At 41.9% G+C, this 18,993-nt stretch overlaps 1 protein-coding gene across 1 annotated transcript; it reads left to right on the forward strand.

The window, feature by feature from the left end:
* The first annotated feature begins 467 nt into the window (after window positions 1–467).
* LOC310778209 (drebrin-like protein B) lies at window positions 468–18,748 on the forward strand. Its single transcript, XM_083638570.1, has 15 exons — window positions 468–798; window positions 987–1,042; window positions 1,188–1,300; window positions 1,456–1,530; window positions 2,086–2,229; window positions 5,094–5,171; window positions 5,743–5,894; window positions 8,505–8,559; window positions 8,659–8,733; window positions 13,333–13,444; window positions 13,529–13,792; window positions 14,133–14,201; window positions 14,884–14,972; window positions 15,726–15,789; window positions 16,025–18,748. Exons 1-15 carry the CDS (start codon window positions 716–718, stop codon window positions 16,159–16,161), a joined length of 1,566 nt encoding a protein of 521 aa, XP_083494696.1. The 5' UTR covers window positions 468–715; the 3' UTR covers window positions 16,162–18,748.
* Window positions 18,749–18,993: the final 245 nt, after the last annotated feature.

Here is an 18,993-nt window from a genome sequence, read left to right on the forward strand (position 1 = left end):
GTTTAAACTTTACAGTGAGAGGCTGTGAGCAAAACCATACAAATACACTTTTTTATAGATCTGTGTACAAAAAGGATTGAAAGCAGGTATCGTTTGACTGGAGAAGTTTCGATACTACTGGGTACTGTGTTTCCGTCGATAGGTATCGAATACCTAACACACACGAGCGCGCGCGCGCACACACACACACACACACTGCTGCCGAACAACTACACACAGACTTTTCTTGATTACCACAACTTGGGTTCGACACTCAAAAAAAATGAACGAGGGTGGATTTCCTCATTCAGAACATACATATTGAAGGATGGGAGGGGAGTAACCCAGAGGGAAGTCACATGACTTGCCTATTGAAGGATGGGCGTAAGGGAAGTCACTTCTTAAAGAATGTTGTTGTTCAGGTTCTCAACTTCTACCCCAACTGGTTTGACACATTGGAAAATCTGCTCAGCAAATCACAATAAATTCACAGACGCAGTCATTCTGGCCATTCTCGAGCATTCTGTGGATTTTCATTCTAATTGGTCCCATAGCGCATAATGGTACAATCGTTTGTTTTATCAATTAGCGTTGTGTATTTTCTAACGGGCTGTCCTGCTGTCGACCACATTCCGCCCCACCTGCTGGATCTGATTTGGACTTGGCTCTGTGGGACAGATATTACGGACAGCCTGTTTGGACTGTGAATGCTGACGGGGCAAGAAACCAGAGAAGGATGGCGGTCAATTTGAGTAAGAATGGCTCTGCACTCATGGCCGCTTACAAAGAAGTGGTGGATACCAAGGCAGATATAAACTGGTGAGTTCTCTTCCTGCTCAAACAGGCACGTAAGCCCACTGCAATGTGGCAAGTTGACATACATAACAGAGGGAAGGATCGTTTTAGTGTGACAGACTGCAATTTTGCACTTTCTCCACGTCTTTGTCTGTAATTTGCACTCTCAAATCACATTCCTAAACGTGTAAGCATTTCTTTTGTGTCTTCAGGGCCCTGTTCACATATGAAGGGAACAGCAATGATATGCGCCTGGCAGAAAAGGGAGGTAAGATCTGATCAATGGAATAAGTGGGCAAAAGTGTCACTGATTCTGATTTAGAAAAGGGTTATACTCGCACGTGTAACCTATGCGTGTAACTAAATATTTGTAGTATTTTTAATTGTGTGTGTGTGTGTGTGTGTGTGTGTAGATGGTGGATTAGAGGAGATGGTAGAGGAGCTAAGCAGTGGGAAGGTGATGTACGCTTTCTGTCGTGTCCAAGACCCCAACTCTGGTCTCCCTAAATATGTCCTCATAAACTGGGTAAGACACTGCACCGATGTCTGCTTCACAAGACACATGCAAAAACAAACATGATAATACACAAGCATGTACAAAGACCCCCCTCAAGTCCTTGTTGGCATGGTGTGTGTGTGTGTGTGCGTGTGTGTGTGCGTGTGTGCACTCACGCACAACAGACAGGTGAAGGTGTGAAGGATTCTCGGAAAGGTGCATGTGCCAACCATGTGAGCTCAGTTGCCAACTTCCTGAAGGTGAGTCTGATGTGTAGCTGAACCCTTTCCCTCTAACATGCTATGTCCATATTAGGGAAATGCCAGCGCGTTCTCATTCCCAACCTTACCAACGTGTCAAATTCGGCCACTTTGTCAAGTCCCTTCGGTGTGCTATAGCGACGCTAAAGGTTAGCATTTAAAAAAAAAAAGCTTCTGTATTGGCTTAAAATATGTGGTATTTTGTTGTTTGATTTTCTTATTCTGTTTCCGCTGCTTGTTTCCTGTCTAGGGCGGGGTCTAGTCCGGAAACAGGAAACAGGTCGAGTGACAAAATCCCTTGCTCTTTCTCCCCGAGAAGAGCCTGGTGACGCGAGGTTAGCTCGCTAAGGCTGCAGGGGTGGGAGTGGCCTAAGGGAGTAGGGTGGGAGTGGCTGACCTGTAGATTCCTTAGGACCTTTCACACAGGAAGGCCATGTATGATTCCCAGCGTGTCCAGTTTTTGTTTATCTTAACCCATAATGCAGCTGTGTGAAAGCCCTAATAATAATAATAATGACACAGGTCCACTGACTGGCTTACGTGTGACCTGCACAGGGAGCTCACGTGACCATAAACGCCCGGGACGAGGACGACGTGGAGCCGGAGGCCATCTTGGCTAAAGTGGCCATGGCGTCTGGAGCCAACTTTAACTTCCGCAGAGAAACACAGCAGTACAGAGACGTGCCCAGAGGACCTGTGGTGAGTACACACGCACGCACGCACACGCACACACACACACACACACACACGCAGACTTCGGTGGCTCAATGGTTAGCGCTGCCTCTTCTCCCCATGTTCATGTGGGTTTCCTCCAGGTGCTCCGGTTTCCTCCCACCATCAAAGACATGTATGTTATAGGGTTAATACTCCTAACATTCTATAACATCTAGGCATGTGGACCACAGAAAGAATAGCTGCTCCAATGCTGTAGCTAATGGTGATCCTAATAAACTTAAAGGGATAGTTAAAAAAAAATAAAGTCTAGAGACAAGCCCTATTTGCTATTTACCAATGATGATGTTGATTGGTAGAGTTCTTTCTCAGCACAACTCATCCTGTTCTTTATTCTTCTAGCTCTGGAAAGTCGGCCAAAAACGAATGCAAGGTCAATGGCATCACGTCTGTACAAGCTGACTGAGGCTCATTGAAATGTCATCCACAGTCACACAAAGTACATTTCAGTGAGCTTCAGTCAGCTTGTACATTCAGGAGCGTGACCCCGTTGACCTTGCATTCATTCAAGTAGCAAATAGGGCTAGACTTAAAAAAAAAAAAGTGTGAACTATCCCTTTAAAGGAGAATTTCGTTTTTTTTTAACCTGGACCCCTCTCCTCACAAAATTTATGAGTTGACCACTCCCCCAGCGATCTCCGCGGCGTTTCTGGCCGTCCTAGCGTTGTTTTGAGATCAATAGCATCCAAGCCAGTCGTAAAATGGAGCTCCGAGGGGGCCAAGTGGCAGCCTGTCTTTCCCATGGTCTTTCCTGCATGTAAATAGCCAGTTTTATTCCCGTTTTCGCCACATATCGTCATAATCTCATCCCTCAACAACCACCAGACTGATATTCCCTCCGGGGCTGTTTCCTGGTGTCTCCCAGGGCTCAAATTACCTCATTCGTGATCTCGGTCACCAAGTCTCGTCAAGTCCCGCGATACTTTCCTGCCGGCTGGCCAACTACAGGTACATGCTTTGCGGTGGTGGTTTTAGCGTAATCTCAAAACAACGCTAGGACGGCCAGAAACGCCGCGGAGATCGCTGGGTGAGTGGTCAAATCATAAATTTTGTGAGGAGAGGGGTCCAGGTTAAAAAAAAACGAAATTCTCCTTTAAAGGGATAGTTCGGTTTGTTTGAAGTGGGGTCCTATCAGCTAGTAAGATACACTAACTTAATTAGGTACAGTGGTCTTGAAGCGGGGCGCAGCGTCTAACGAGATCCGGCACCCAGAGCAGCAGCCAAACCAGCCTTTTCTCTCTCAGTACTGGGGGTCAACAACTAAAACTATAACTGTAATTTAGCCACCTAAAACAACGCCCACCTAAACAAATCGATATCCGTGTACATGCACGCTCTATTTTGACAATTTTCAGCGCTTTACTTTTCCGCAAAACAGCAGTTTCATTCGGCACTGCTTTTTCTCCCAACCGTACAACTACCGTATTCCTCCGCTAAAATCCAGCTCAGAGCCGCAGCACTGGATTACTCCACAGTTATTTGGGGGTAGGCTATTTTATTTCTCCCGGTTTGAAGACACAACAAATAGAATACACGAACGAAAATATGAGTGATTTTGATAGCGAGGATGATCTGCCATTCACCTTGGTGACAAGAGGATACAATTATGAACCAGAGAGAATACAGAAGAGGAACTTTTGCAGAGAGTGAACAGGCAGAGAGATGCGCCTGCTGCCTAAATGCCTGGGTGCCCTGGCTGCAGACCTTATTCACCATTCCCAGGATAAATTGTGGAAAACGACCAGACCAGAGAGGCCAGGTGACTTGTTGTCTCTAAAGTAAGTCAGTGTTTTATCTCTCTTCTAAGCCTTCCTGTTTTGTAAACCGCGGCTCTGTGCTCTGTGCTGGCTTTTTAGCGGAGGAATACGGTAGTTGTACGGTTGGGAGAAAAAGCAGTGCCAAATGAAACTGCTGTTTTGCGGAAAAGTAAAGCGCTGAAAATTGTCAAAATAGAGCGTGCATGTACACAGATATCGATTTGTTTAGGTGGGCGTTGTTTTAGGTGTTTTAGGTGGCTAAATTACGTTTTAGTTGTTGACCCCCCGTACTTACAGAGAAAAGGCTGGTTTGGCTGCTGCGCTGAGTGCGCGGTCTCATTCCACAATGCGCACTCACTCCTGAACACTGTACCTAATTAAGTTAGTGTATCTCACTAGCTGATAGGACCCCACTTCAAACAAACCGAACTATCCCGTTAACTTGTCCATTGGACAACCTGTTATAGACGACCCAGTCGCTAGAATAAAATGTTGGCAGTTTAGGTTTCTGCAAACCGCGGATACGTGACATTCAACGTGTGAACCAAAAACACGTTGAATTTGAACATTAAAAAAATGAACCGCCATTTTCCAACGTGAATTTGAAAAGGTTGATTACTGTCATTTGAAAAATGTTGACGAGTTTCCAGTTAGTTTAAAACATAGTTTTAAAACATTACGCAAACAAAACAACTTGGTTAAAGTTTGGGTTAAATAACAAAAACGTTAAATGTGACTTACGGTTGAAATGTAGACTTTGGAAACCCTGATCGAACAACTCCAGTGTGAAAGGCAAGTGTTTACGCCCTCTATCCCCCCTGACCACAACACCCCCTACTGGCCACCGTGCTATTTCACTAGCAGACTCTATGACCTGTATAATATTGATATACATGTATCTAGAAATGTTGACATGCAATGCATTCTGGTTCACAAATGTTGACATTCAATGTATCCAAATGCCAACATTTTATTCAAGCGACCAGGTTATAGACCATATTTTGGCCATACCTTGCCCTTTCACAAATAAATGATGACAGAAATAGAGTAACTAATAGTGGGCTGTTCTTGCAGGGTTCTGTATACCAGAAAACCAATGCTGTGGAAGAGATCCAGAAAACCAACAAGGACAACTTCTGGGCCCAAGCTCAGGTTTCTATTCACTTTGATTCACATCAGTTAACAGGCAGGGCTTCGCAACCTTTTTGGGCTTGTGACCCCACTTTGACGTCACATGTAACAGATGCAATCTGATCATTCTGACATTAAACTCAGAATTCTGACTTTTTTTTCTTCTCGGAATTCTGACAATAAAATCTGAATGTTGACTTTCCCCGTCAAAATTGTGACTTTAATCTGAGAATTGTGACTTTAATCTGAGAATTGTGAGATTACACTCAGAATTCTGACTTTTTTGTGTGAATTCTGTGAGTTTATTTTCATTTCATTTCATATTTTCAAAATTGTGTTCAGAATTCTGACTTTATTCTCAGAATCCTGACTTAAACTCAGAGTTTACTCAGAGTGTGTAAAATAAATAAATAAATAATTGAATGAATGAATGAATGAATGAATGAATGAATGAATGAATGCATTTCAGGTGACCCCACTTGGGGGTCGCCACCCCAAGTTTGGGAACCACTGGTTTAGAGTCTGGGCATACAACCTGAGCACCATCCCTCCTATCACTTTCCATATGAATTAATGGAACTGTCTATGTCAGAGGGATGAAGAAGTGCGGCGAAAGGATGAGAGCAAACGAGTGGAGCAGGAGAGACAGAAGGAGGAGAGGGAGAGAAAAGACACGGATGAAAAGCAGGCAGCGGAACGAGAGAAACGAGCAAAGGAGAGAGCGCTTCAGATCGACCAGGATAAGTAAGTCTTCTCCCTTTAGCTCACAGGCCACACATGACACCCAATAACAACCAGGGTGGGAATTTCGTCATTTTAGGGCCTAAGGCCATCTGGCCTTCGGTGTAACATTTCTTTCCAAGGCACAAGGCCACATGCCAGGGCATAAAGGCCATTGCTCTATTGACATCGTGAAGGACACACACACACACACACACACACACACACACACACACACACCAGGGGCGTAGCTACGGGTGGGCCTGGCTGGACCTAGGCCCATCCACTTCTTTGTAGGTTGTAGGGGTACCACGAGTCTCCCCTTTACAGTCATGGTCACTTTATACTAATCCCATGCAGTTTTGCAAAAACCATGCAATTCTTTTGCATGCAGTATAAATGTGTTATTTGCACCTGTTCTATTTGAATATTTTTGCATACTGGGGTCCCTAAACAGTTTTGGAATTGCATAAATTGGGTATAACTCAAAAGTGGATCCTCTTTAGAATATAGTATAAAATATATGCTGCCATGCTAGCATGACTTATGTCAGCATGCATTTTGAGCTGAGCTAAGTGCTATTTGAATCCTCTACCCACAAGGTAGTGTCAAAAGTGGGGTTTTACTAGGTGTCAAAGGGGCATAAGTGCAATTACACCCTTTTGACAGCAAACAAACCCTTTTTAATGACTTTGCAGTACACTATACAATGATTTCCCTGACCCCTTTGAACAAACGGAATAGCCTGCCATGTTACCTAAAGAGCAGCTGGACCATGTGTCCCAGGACACATCGCTTATTGATGTGTCCTGGCTGGGACACATTCAAAGAACTGTCAACCCCTGCAAAACTCTTACTATCAGACCTCATCTTGACCAGTTCACACTCCTAACCTTATAATAACATTTGAATATAAGCCCAAGTATTTACTGGGAATATTAACATATTTATATTTATCTAATATTGACCTAGAATATTAATTAGAATATAGGATAGTAGAAATTATGTTGTCATGCTGCAATGCTAGCATCACTTAGGACAGCATGCACTTTGAGCTGACCTAAGTGCTGTTAGGATCCTCCAGTCTACCCACAAGGCTTGGTCAGTGTCAAAAGTGGGGTTTTGCTCGGTGTCAAACTGGTGTACATGCGGATACACCCTTTTGACAGCAAACAAACCCTACTTGTACTGTCTTTGCAGTGAGCTATACAAGGATTTGTACATAGGTAGGCTATACAATTATTTCTTTATTTTACTCCTGCTTATATAGCTACATAGCAGACATTCTACATCACACTTCTTGTAGCCTATATAATGCAAATAGCAGTTCACTTGCTTTATTGTATATACCTTTGATCGCAGTCCTTGTTTGTTTTGGCTTGTATGCATACCTTTCACACACACACACACACACACACACACACACACACACACAAACACACACACAGAATGTAGTCCACTGTGTGTGTGTGTGTGTGTGTGTGTGTGTGTGTGTGTGTGTGTGTGTGTGTGTGTGTGTGTGTGTGTGTGTGTGTGTGTGTGTGTGTGTGTGTGCGTGCGTGCGTGTGTGTGTGTGTTCCAGTGTTCGAGTCTGAATCCAAGTCTGAGTCACCAAAGAAGAGTCCGAGTCATGTCCCCATTACCTGAGTGCGAGTCTGAGACATGCCTATTTTTAGAATTTGGCACACCCACTGCTGCATACGCAAATAAAAATATGCACATATTTATTATCACACATAATAGTTAATGTTAACTATGAGTCAAACTTTGGTTGAATTAGGCCTACACATATTGTAAAGATAGCTACGATTAGTATGTGGATATTATTCTGTGCACTGCTATAAAATAATTCTTCATGTAGCTTTCTAACAGTAACGTAACTTTACTTATAAATACAATTATAATATAAAATTGCAATTATTGGGGCCTATTACAAAAACAAACAACAACAACAACAACAACAACAACACAAAGTCTTTATCAATTAACAAGACTGAGTCCTCGTCTCCAACTTCTGAGTCCGAATAGATGAATGCTCAAGTCAAGTCCGAGTCGTCAGTGCTCAAGTCCAAGTTGAGTCACGAGTTTGGACTCGAGTTCTACAACACTAGTCTCGCTGGCCAGCCTCCTCTCCCTTCCGTCCGAGGAGTCTGGCGCCGCAGGTCTCCATAGTGGGATTGCGATGGGCGGCGCTTAGCGGCAGTGCCCTTGGAAAATAGTTTCAAACAATCCAACTTGCCGTTTTCAGCGTGTAGCAACGAGCTAGCATGTAGGTTTCTGCCGTTAGCTTGCTAGCTAGTTAGCGTTGTTGTTTTCCCTGAGGCGGCAGGGGACTATTTACAGCAACACACAGGGAGGAGGGAGCGGAAGCCACTCTGATTGACATGGTCGGAGCCAATGACGGAGCTTCTTAAGCGGGGAGCGGACATCCGGCTGCCACCGAAACTGACGCCTCCAATGGGAGAGCAGAGTAGAGCAGGGGAGGGTTTATCCCAGTTATGGAGACCTGCGGCACCAGACTCCTCGGACGGAAGGGAGAGGAGGCTGGCCAGCGAGACTACAACAACACTGGTGAGAAGAGCCTGGTGACGCGAGGTTACTGGTGTGTAGCTAATGGCTCTGTATGTGTGACAGGGGTGATCAGAAGCTGCACGAGGCAGAGGAGAGAGAGAAGGAGCAGCAGCGATGGGTAAGATGATTGTTCACTGGCCTCACTTTTCAAGCCTGTTTCCTATCAAATATGATTATATGCATTATTATGATTATTATTATCATGTGTATCTTTTAGGAACAGCAGCAAAAGGAGCACATGAGCTCTCAGAAGACAGGCATTCACTCCGCTGCATCTGTGCAGAAAGCTAACGTGAGTATGGACAATAGACAGAAAGCTAACGTGAGTATGGACAGAAAGCTAACATGAGTATGGACAATAGACAGAAAGCTAACGTGAGTATGGATGGACAATAGACAGAAAGCAAACGTGAGTATAGACAGAAAGCTAACGTGAGTCTGTATGGACAATAGACAGAAAGCTAACGTGAGTCTGTATGGACAATAGACAGAAAGCAAACGTGAGTCTGTATTAGGGGTGTCACGATACACTCAGTTCACGATACGATACGTATCACGATACTGGGTTCACGATAACGATACGATACGATACGATTTTAACAATATTTTTTTAAACTTGAATAATGACAATATATGACTGGAAAAGTAGTATTTTATTTGAAATGCACAAATACAAAACATGCTGTTGTGGGAAATTGTTATTACAATAACAACTAGAAAAAACATGAGATTGGAGATAAGGCTTATCTTGAAATAGAATGAGTTACACCGTCACTTAGATTTACTTTGAACTAAAAGGTTTCTCAGCAGTATAAATTCTCATTATGCATCTTCAGTTTTTCTTCAAACTCAAACAACAAGACTTTTCTTAGTCTATTTTTTATGCATCTTCAGTTTTTCCTGTCAAGTAAACAGTTTTGCCAGAAACTCAATTTAATGGTTTCTCTCCTGTATAACTTCTCATGTGTCTCTTCAGAGACTTGTTCAACTGAACTAGTTTCCACACATTGAACTTCAACAAACAAAGACGTTTCTTTGTCTATTTTTGAAAAAAAAAAAAAAAAATGTTTTTTTTTTTTTTTTTTTTTTTTCACGATATGAGATTTCATCTCAACGATACATATCGTGACGTTTTACTATCGCGAAATTTCGTGGGACGATATATTGTGACACCCCTAGTCTGTATGGACAATAGACAGAAAGCAAACGTGAGTATAGACAGAAAGCTAACATGAGTATGGACAATAGACAGAAAGCTAACATGAGTATGGACAATAGACAGAAAGCTAACGTGAGTCTGTATGGACAATAGACAGAAAGCAAACGTGAGTATAGACAGAAAGCTAACGTGAGTATGGACAATAGACAGAAAGCTAACATGAGTATGGACAATAGACAGAAAGCTAACATGAGTATGGACAATAGACAGAAAGCTAACATGAGTATGGACAATAGACAGAAAGCTAACGTGAGTCTGTATGGACAATAGACAGAAAGCAAACGTGAGTATAGACAGAAAGCTAACGTGAGTATGGACAATATACAGAAAGCTAACGTGAATCTGTATGGACAATAGACAGAAAGCAAACGTGAGTATAGACAGAAAGCTAACGTGAGTATGGACAATAGACAGAAAGCTAACATGAGTATGGACAATAGACAGAAAGCTAACGTGAGTATGGATGGACAATAGACAGAAAGCAAACGTGAGTATAGACAGAAAGCTAACGTGAGTATGGACAATAGACAGAAAGCTAACGTGAGTCTGTATGGACAATAGACAGAAAGCTAACGTGAGTATGGATGGACAATAGACAGAAAGCAAACGTGAGTATAGACAGAAAGCTAACGTGAGTATGGACAATAGACAGAAAGCTAACGTGAGTCTGGACAATAGACAGAAAGCTAACGTGAGTATGGACAATAGACAGAAAGCTAACATGAGTATGGACAATAGACAGAAAGCTAACGTGAGTATGGACAATAGACAGAAAGCTAACGTGAGTCTGGACAATAGACAGAAAGCTAACATGAGTATGGACAGAAAGCTAACGTGAGTATGGACAATAGACAGAAAGCTAACGTGAGTATGGACAATAGACAGAAAGCTAACGTGAGTCTGGACAATAGACAGAAAGCTAACGTGAGTATGGACAATAGACAGAAAGCTAACGTGAGTCTGGACAATAGACAGAAAGCTAACATGAGTATGGACAGAAAGCTAACGTGAGTATGGACAATAGACAGAAAGCTAACGTGAGTATGGACAATAGACAGAAAGCTAACATCAGTATAGACAGAAAGCTAACGTGAGTATGGACAATAGACAGAAAGCTAACGTGAGTATGGACAATAGACAGAAAGCTAACGTGAGTCTGGACAATAGACAGAAAGCTAACATGAGTATGGACAGAAAGCTAACGTGAGTATGGACAATAGACAGAAAGCTAACATGAGTATGGACAATAGACAGAAAGCTAACGTGAGTCTGGACAATAGACAGAAAGCTAACGTGAGTCTGGACAATAGACAGAAAGCTAACATGAGTATGGACAGAAAGCTAACGTGAGTATGGACAATAGACAGAAAGCTAATGTGAGTCTGGACAATAGACAGAAAGCTAACGTGAGTCTGGACAATAGACAGAAAGCTAACATGAGTATGGACAATAGACAGAAAGCTAACGTGAGTATGGACAATAGACAGAAAGCTAACGTGAGTCTGGACAATAGACAGAAAGCTAACATGAGTATGGACAATAGACAGAAAGCTAACGTGAGTCTGGACAATAGACAGAAAGCTAATGTGAGTCTGGACAATAGACAGAAAGCTAATGTGAGTCTGGACAATAGACAGAAAGCTAACATGAGTATGGACAGAAAGCTAACGTGAGTATGGACAGAAAGCTAACGTGAGTATGGACAATAGACAGAAAGCTAACGTGAGTATGGACAATAGACAGAAAGCTAACGTGAGTATGGACAATAGACAGAAAGCTAACGTGATTATAGACAGAAAGCTAACGTGAGTATGGACAATAGACAGAAAGCTAACATGAGTATAGACAGAAAGCTAACGTGAGTCTGTATGGACAATAGACAGAAAGCTAACATGAGTATAGACAGAAAGCTAACGTGAGTCTGTATGGACAATAGACAGAAAGCTAACGTGAGTCTGGACAATAGACAGAAAGCTAATGTGAGTATAGACAGAAAGCTAACGTGAGTATGGACAATAGACAGAAAGCTAACATGAGTATAGACAGAAAGCTAACGTGAGTCTGTATGGACAATAGACAGAAAGCTAACGTGAGTATGGACAATAGACAGAAAGCTAACGTGAGTCTGGATGGACAATAGACAGAAAGCTAATGTGAGTATAGACAGAAAGCTAACGTGAGTATGGACAATGGACAGAAAGCTAACATGAGTATGGACAATAGACAGAAAGCTAACGTGAGTCTGTATGGACAATAGACAGAAAGCTAACGTGAGTATGGACAATAGACAGAAAGCTAATGTGAGTATAGACAGAAAGCTAACGTGAGTATGGACAATGGACAGAAAGCTAACGTGAGTATATGGACAATGGACAGAAAGCTAACATGAGTATGGACAATAGACAGAAAGCTAACGTGAGTCTGGATGGACAATAGACAGAAAGCAAACATGAGTCTGGATGGACAATAGACAGAAAGCTAATGTGAGTATAGACAGAAAGCTAACATGAGTATGGACAATAGACAGAAAGCTAACATGAGTATGGACAATAGACAGAAAGCTAATGTGAGTATAGACAGAAAGCTAACATGAGTATGGACAATAGACAGAAAGCTAACATGAGTATGGACAATTAGACAGAAAGCTAACATGAGTATGGACAATAGACAGAAAGCTAACATGAGTATGGACAATTAGACAGAAAGCTAACTAAGTACTGTATGTACTGTATGGACAATAGACAGCAATTTGTGTGACAAAGTGTGACCAAGTTGACTTTGCTCTAGTCCCAAGTCGGTCGCAAGTCTTGAGGCACAAGTCTCAAAGTCAAGTCTCAAGACCAACGCTCGGTTCACACGGGCGCTACTCAGAAGCAGCGCTTCACGGAAGCTTCAAGCAGGAGCCTTGTCATTCACACCAGAAGCCCTCTCGTTTCCTTAGCTGCCCTCCCCCCGCTCACAACTTGAATTGACTTCATGCCTGGCAGCTCGGGTGCAGCGCGCTGCCAGGCATGAACAATTTAACAGAAGCTGAAACTATCGCTGCATAACCTCATGTCACCAGGCTCTCTCAGACGGGAGAGAGCCTGGTATGCGTTACTGAGGCAGGAAGACAGAAGAAGACCCGACCCCGTCTTCCGGTGGCCTGTGCTGCAGTGTTTTCGGCACAGCACGGTCTTCCGCCCATAGCCGGAAAACTCGGAGCGTGGTTTTTCCATCCAGGCTAATCGCTGCAGCGTAAATGAAAACTGCCATAGCACTGCGTGGCTTTGGCATATGGTGTGAACCAGGGCTAAAAACGTAGATTCCCAAGTCCATGTAATTAATGTCAAGTTCCATTCAAATTCAGAAAACATAATCTAAAGTCAGTCGTCTGCTGGAACAAATCTCGTCACGTTCAATCTAAGTCATTTACACAAACACAAGATCTGAAATCAAGACTTTACAAACCTAAAAGTATTTTCATCCTAAAAGTCTCTTCATGCATCAAGTCAAGTCTCTCAAGCAAATTCAAACTGTGACTCAAGTCGCCACCTCTGGTTAATACATGTCAATTACGTCAAGCTATAGCTTGGTTTGTGCTTTGCAGTGACCTCTCTCTGTCCTTCATAGGAGGCAGTGACCTCTCTCTGTCCTTCATAGGAGGCAATGACCTCTCTCTGTCCTTCATAGGAGGCAAAATCATTAATTTCTCAGAGATCATTCAACCCCCGAGATGTATTCAAGCAGAACCTACAGAGCTCCGGTCCCAACAACGGACTGCCCCCTGCCCCGTCCAGACCTGGTAAAGCACATAACTGACACATAAGCAACTTGCACGAAATGGAATAGAGTATTTAGACCTCTTATTTTCATGTTGTCTTTTCAGGGAAATTGCGGAGTCCATTTCTGTCTCAGAAATCTAGTGAGAGGGAAACCGTGGTGGAGCCAGAGTATCGCCGACCGTCAGCTCCCCTGGTCCCAGACACCCCCGCTCTGCCTTCGATGGCCCTGTCATCCCCAGAGAGACACGCCTCACCTGTTAGGGCTGACTTACCTGTGAGACCCGCCTCACCTGTTAGGGCTGACTCACCTGTCGCAGCTGCCTCCCCTGCAGTACCAGAGACACCGGCCTCACCTGTCCAAGCTGCAGGTCAGATACACACACCAAAGCCTCCAATGGAGCCAGAGCCCTAGGATTCTATCATGTACCATTTATGCCTAAGTTATTATGATTATTATGAATAACATTGCATTACATTACATTACATCATTTGGCAGACGCTTTCATCCAAAGCGACTTACAATAACACTTTTTTGTCAGCAATAGAGCAATCAACTATGCAACACAGTCTGTGACAACTACAACTTCTGAAGGAACAGTGGTACAAGTTTAGTTTAGAATTTTAGTTTAGTTTAATTTAGTTTAGAATAATGATTGTTATGATTAAGCCTAAGTGAATAATGTATGTGTCTCTCTCTCTCTCTCTCAGATGCTGCTTACACAGAGGAGGAGTATTGGTCAGATGACTTTGATGATGACGCAGATGAAGCTACCCCAGGTACACTGCACTCTACTAGCCAGACATCATATTTGCAGTCACCTAACTTAGAAGAAGGACCCACCCTACTCTGAGACTCTATTCTGCCCCTTCATGTTGTTTGGTGGTGTATTGTTCTTCTTTGCCAGACATAGATGATGTGATGTCACATGTCTATGTCATGAGATGTGATGTCACTTGTGGGGCGGCTTTAGCTCAGGAGGTAGAGCGGGTAGGCCAATGACGCAAGGGTTGGCGGTTCGATCCCCGCTCCCTCCCAGCTGCTGTCGTTGTGTCCTTGCCTGCCGCCATCGGTGTATGAATGGGTGAATGTAGACTACCTACTGATTGTAAAGCGCTTTGGATAAAAGCGCTATATAAATGCAGGCCATTTACCATTTACCATGTCTAGGGGTAGTTGAAAGCATTCTGTGAAACGTAGGAAATAACCAACTGAAGTTGACAAGGCAAGTTCAGGGAAAGTGGGCACATCACAACTAAATAATTCCTCCATCACACATTGACATCTCCCAATGTAAGAGTATCCTGGGATGGCTCTTTCTTTAAAGTCAATACCTCGTGGTTAGACAGCACAGGCTACTGCCCTTTTTGCTTAAATTACAGACAATAATGGATCTTTGGCTGTTTAACAAATGTCAAATGCTGAGAATTGATGATGTTGATGATTCCTCCGACACGACAGAGGAATCCCCCGGTCTAGAAGAGGCTGAGAGACCGCTCTCATCTGCGACAGAGGATCTGTATGAGCATATTTACGAGGCACTCCCTACAGTGAGTCAGTCATCTTGTCCAATAGCAGCTGTCATATGAAAAATATGTAATTTTGGTGACTTTCATGTTTTTAAGAGGTTGTGTGTATGTGTGCGGGGGACTGTGATGTCACTCAGGCATCTGGCAAGATGTGTGTGTGTGTGGGATATATATATATATATATATATATATATGTGAGATATGAGGAATCAGCGTGACGTCACAACAACAACAAATCACGTCAAAACACCCGGAACCGCAGCAGTTAACTAGTATGAGTTGTGCCAAACAAAAGCTAATATCTCAAAAACTATACATGACATCGCTTATATTTTGACATTCTGAGTGAGAGCAGAAGTAGCATAAGAGTTTGATGTGTAATATAGGCATGTTGTGTTAAAGTTGTGTGAACTGTCACAGTTTTTATAATGTACACCGCACAGCTGGGACTAGAGTGAGCACTCAAAGCTAGCTCCATAGGGTATATATATATATATATATATATATATATATATACACATATGTGTGTGTGTGTGTGTGTGTGTGTGTGTGTGTGTGTGTGTGTGTGTGTGTGTGTGTGTGAATATAGTGCTCCTAATATTATTATATTATGGTAATATTAGCATAAAGGGGCACAGCCGGGTTAGTTGAGGTCCGGTTCCGGTTCCTCAGGTATTGAAATGAGCTTGCCTCCAGATTGTAGAACAGGTAAAGAGGAGAAAGAAGCAGCCAAACACGGAACACTGAATGGTCACATGCCTCGCCCCCCTCTAGGTGCAGGAGCATGGGGCAGAAGGACAGGACATCAGGGCCAGGGCTCTCTATGACTACCAGGCTGGTAAGTGCTCTGCGCACGCACACAGGCCCTGACTGACTTTCAGCTGGAATCTAAAGCCCATGGCACACCAATCAAACATTCTGCAACAAACACACATGTTTGTTTGGTGTGCCATGACTGTCCTTGTTTGGAGATGTTTGGTCAGATTCCACATGTTCAATCCTTGTTTGATTGGTGTGGGCTTAACTCGGGATGTGATGCGCAGGATATGATGTCGTTGTTGTGTCCTTCACAGCGGATGACACAGAGATCTCCTTTGACCCCGATGACATCATCAGCGGGATCGAGCAGATTAACGAGGGCTGGTGGAGAGGTTACGCACCTGACGCACACTACGGCATGTTCCCTGCCAATTATGTTGAGCTCCTCTAACTAGGTCTGATCGCAGTCATTTGAATCACTAAAGCTTACTACTCATTTGAAATCACCCTATTTCTCATGTCTTTGGTCATTTCGACCTTTTTGAAATTGATGTGTGCAATAACTGGCAACACTTTATAATAACGTTCAGTAGTAAGTCATTTATAAGCTATTAGTTAATGATGAACTAATCATTTACAAAACTTTAATATACATTTGTAGATGATTGATACGTGTTATGTAAACATATCACAAATGTGTTGTAAGTCATCTATAAACTTTTAGTAAATCATGACATGATCATACATAAATCATTAGTAAATGATTAATAAGTGAATACTCAATATATTATGGATCACTTGTAAGTCATTCAAAGCTTTTTTGTTATTCCAACAATAGCTGTGTTTCCATTACCCTCAGAAATGCGCAAAATCTAAATATCGCAATAGAAATTGGGTAATGGAAACACATGAATTTCGAAAAACCTCCCAAATATCGCAAAAAGTTTTTTCGCTCTCATGAGGTGGTTTTTCAGACGTGTCGATATAGAAGTTTATCGCAAAAGTGTAATGGAAACACATTTTTCGCATTTGCACGTCATGTGACCCATATTATCCCTTGGAAAAGGAGCGGAAAATAAGTTTGGTAAGTAAGGTTTGATAGCCGTGTCAAAACCTCCGCAGCAAGTGGAAAACTTTGAAGCAACGCTACCTAGCAGAAAGACGAGTGTTATGCAAAAGCGTAGCCGGGCAAATTAGATAATGTTTAATGGCAGAAATCGGTCCATGGTGACAGCAGGCTGCCTGTGTGCGCGCATTTGGCACAGCGGCGAGATGAGAGGATGAAAAGCACACACTGGTGCGGTGGTGCTGTCTGAAGTGAATACAGTGACTGTGAGTAGGCTAATACATTGCACACGTTTCAGGTGCAATTATAGAACCAAATCAGCCTTTTCCCCCCTCCATCTCTAAATCGGACCAGTTGTAGGCTATTAGGCTACCTTTTTTCCTCTGCCTGTCGCGCTGACTGCATTCACGCAGCCAGCAACATTTTGCGACTCATTTTCTTTTGAATTGATAATCAGGCTCGTTTATATGCATTGTAACTTCATGTTGGGATTTGCATTGACCATTGGTTGGATTTGAGCATGCAGGGGACGGGATATGGGGCAGATCCCCGTGCGTAATCACTGTGGCAGCTGCTGCAACGGGGAATCACTCAAACGCAACTTCAATGGAAACGCCTACAAGTCGCAATTGTACATTGTCGAAGTTGTAGAAATATCGCAATTCTTTTGCGAAAAACTGTAATGGAAACACAGCTACTGTCTCTTTGTTAATAATGAACAAATGATGAGCAAATCATTAGTAAATTATGTATACGCTTTTTATAGCAGTTTTTATATTTCAACTATCTGTTCTGTCTATCAGTATCTATTTCGTCACTATACAAATTTGTTAATCATGAACAAATGATGAACAAATCATTACTATATGATCTGTATATAATTTGTATCATTACTTATAGCCTGTTAAAAGCCTCTAAACAATTATGATCAGTGTTACTGTACCAGCTATGACCTGCGTATCATGTAGACTACACCAGTGATAATTGTTTTGAAGCTTTTAACAGGCTTAAGTAATTAATGATACATCAACAAATTACTGTATACAGATCATTTACTAATGATTTGTTCATAATTAACAAATGTGTAAAGTGACGAGATACTGGTAGACAGAACAGATGTTTAGAATATAAAGACTGAATGACTTAGAAGTTATTTATAATGTACATGAACTATATGTACATGAACTTATAATGATTTATAATTACTTATAAATCATTTACTAATGATTTGCTCATCATTTGTTCATGAGTAACAATGTGTACAGAGATAATGGTTGGAATATAAAAACTTTGAATGACTTACAAGTGATTCGTAATATATTGACTAATTACGATTTATGATCATTTCATGATTTACTAAAAGTTTATAGATAACTTACAACACATTTCTTATGTTTACATAACACTTATTAATCTACAATCTACAAATGTTTTGTAAATGACTAGTTCATCATTACGTCATCATTAACTAATAGCTTATAAATGATTTACTACTGAACGTTATTATAAAGTGTTACCCAATAACTTTGTTGAATAAAAAAAAATATATAATTTTATTGGTATCTGACTTTTCCTAAAAGTGTCTGTATTTTCATAGTTGTTAAATTAATTACACAAAAGGCAAAGCAAATATTATTATTTTTAACCTAGAACGGCGATTTTGACCTCACTGAATTTCCCAGGGTTCTATTTTTAGCCTATCTTTTCACATTTTGGTGCTGTTTTGTCTTTTTAAAAGATATTTTAACACAATGAATGTATTACTCTCTCATTTTGGGTATTTATCATGAGAGATTATAGAGTTTGGAATCTAGTGGTCAAAATGACTGCTCACAGCCGTTCTAGTACTGTAGTTATGGAATTCTGGCCCTTCTACAGTAGTGTTAAAGTTTGATGTTGCTTCTGTAGCATTTTGAATTGTTGCCTACATGACATCACTGGATCCTTCCACAGATTAATCAATTAAACTAATTAAACAGACTAACAAAGTGATCCTCATTTGTGAAGATTATCTTGCTGAACACAAAGTTTGCTGTTTCATAAGCCTTTGTTATGCACAGACCTTATTTCAAGCATCTAACCAAAAACCCCATACAAAAATCCCATTGACTTTTACACGTATGTGCCAACATCCAGGTCTTCCGGACTCATTCCTGTGGTACTCGATTCATTTGTAGGCTTCAAATCATTTTATTTCGCTCAATGGCCTGTGTGACT

The sequence above is a fragment of the Poromitra crassiceps genome (genome assembly GCF_964638095.1).
Source record: "Poromitra crassiceps genome assembly, chromosome: 6".
Taxonomy (NCBI): domain Eukaryota; kingdom Metazoa; phylum Chordata; class Actinopteri; order Beryciformes; family Melamphaidae; genus Poromitra; species Poromitra crassiceps.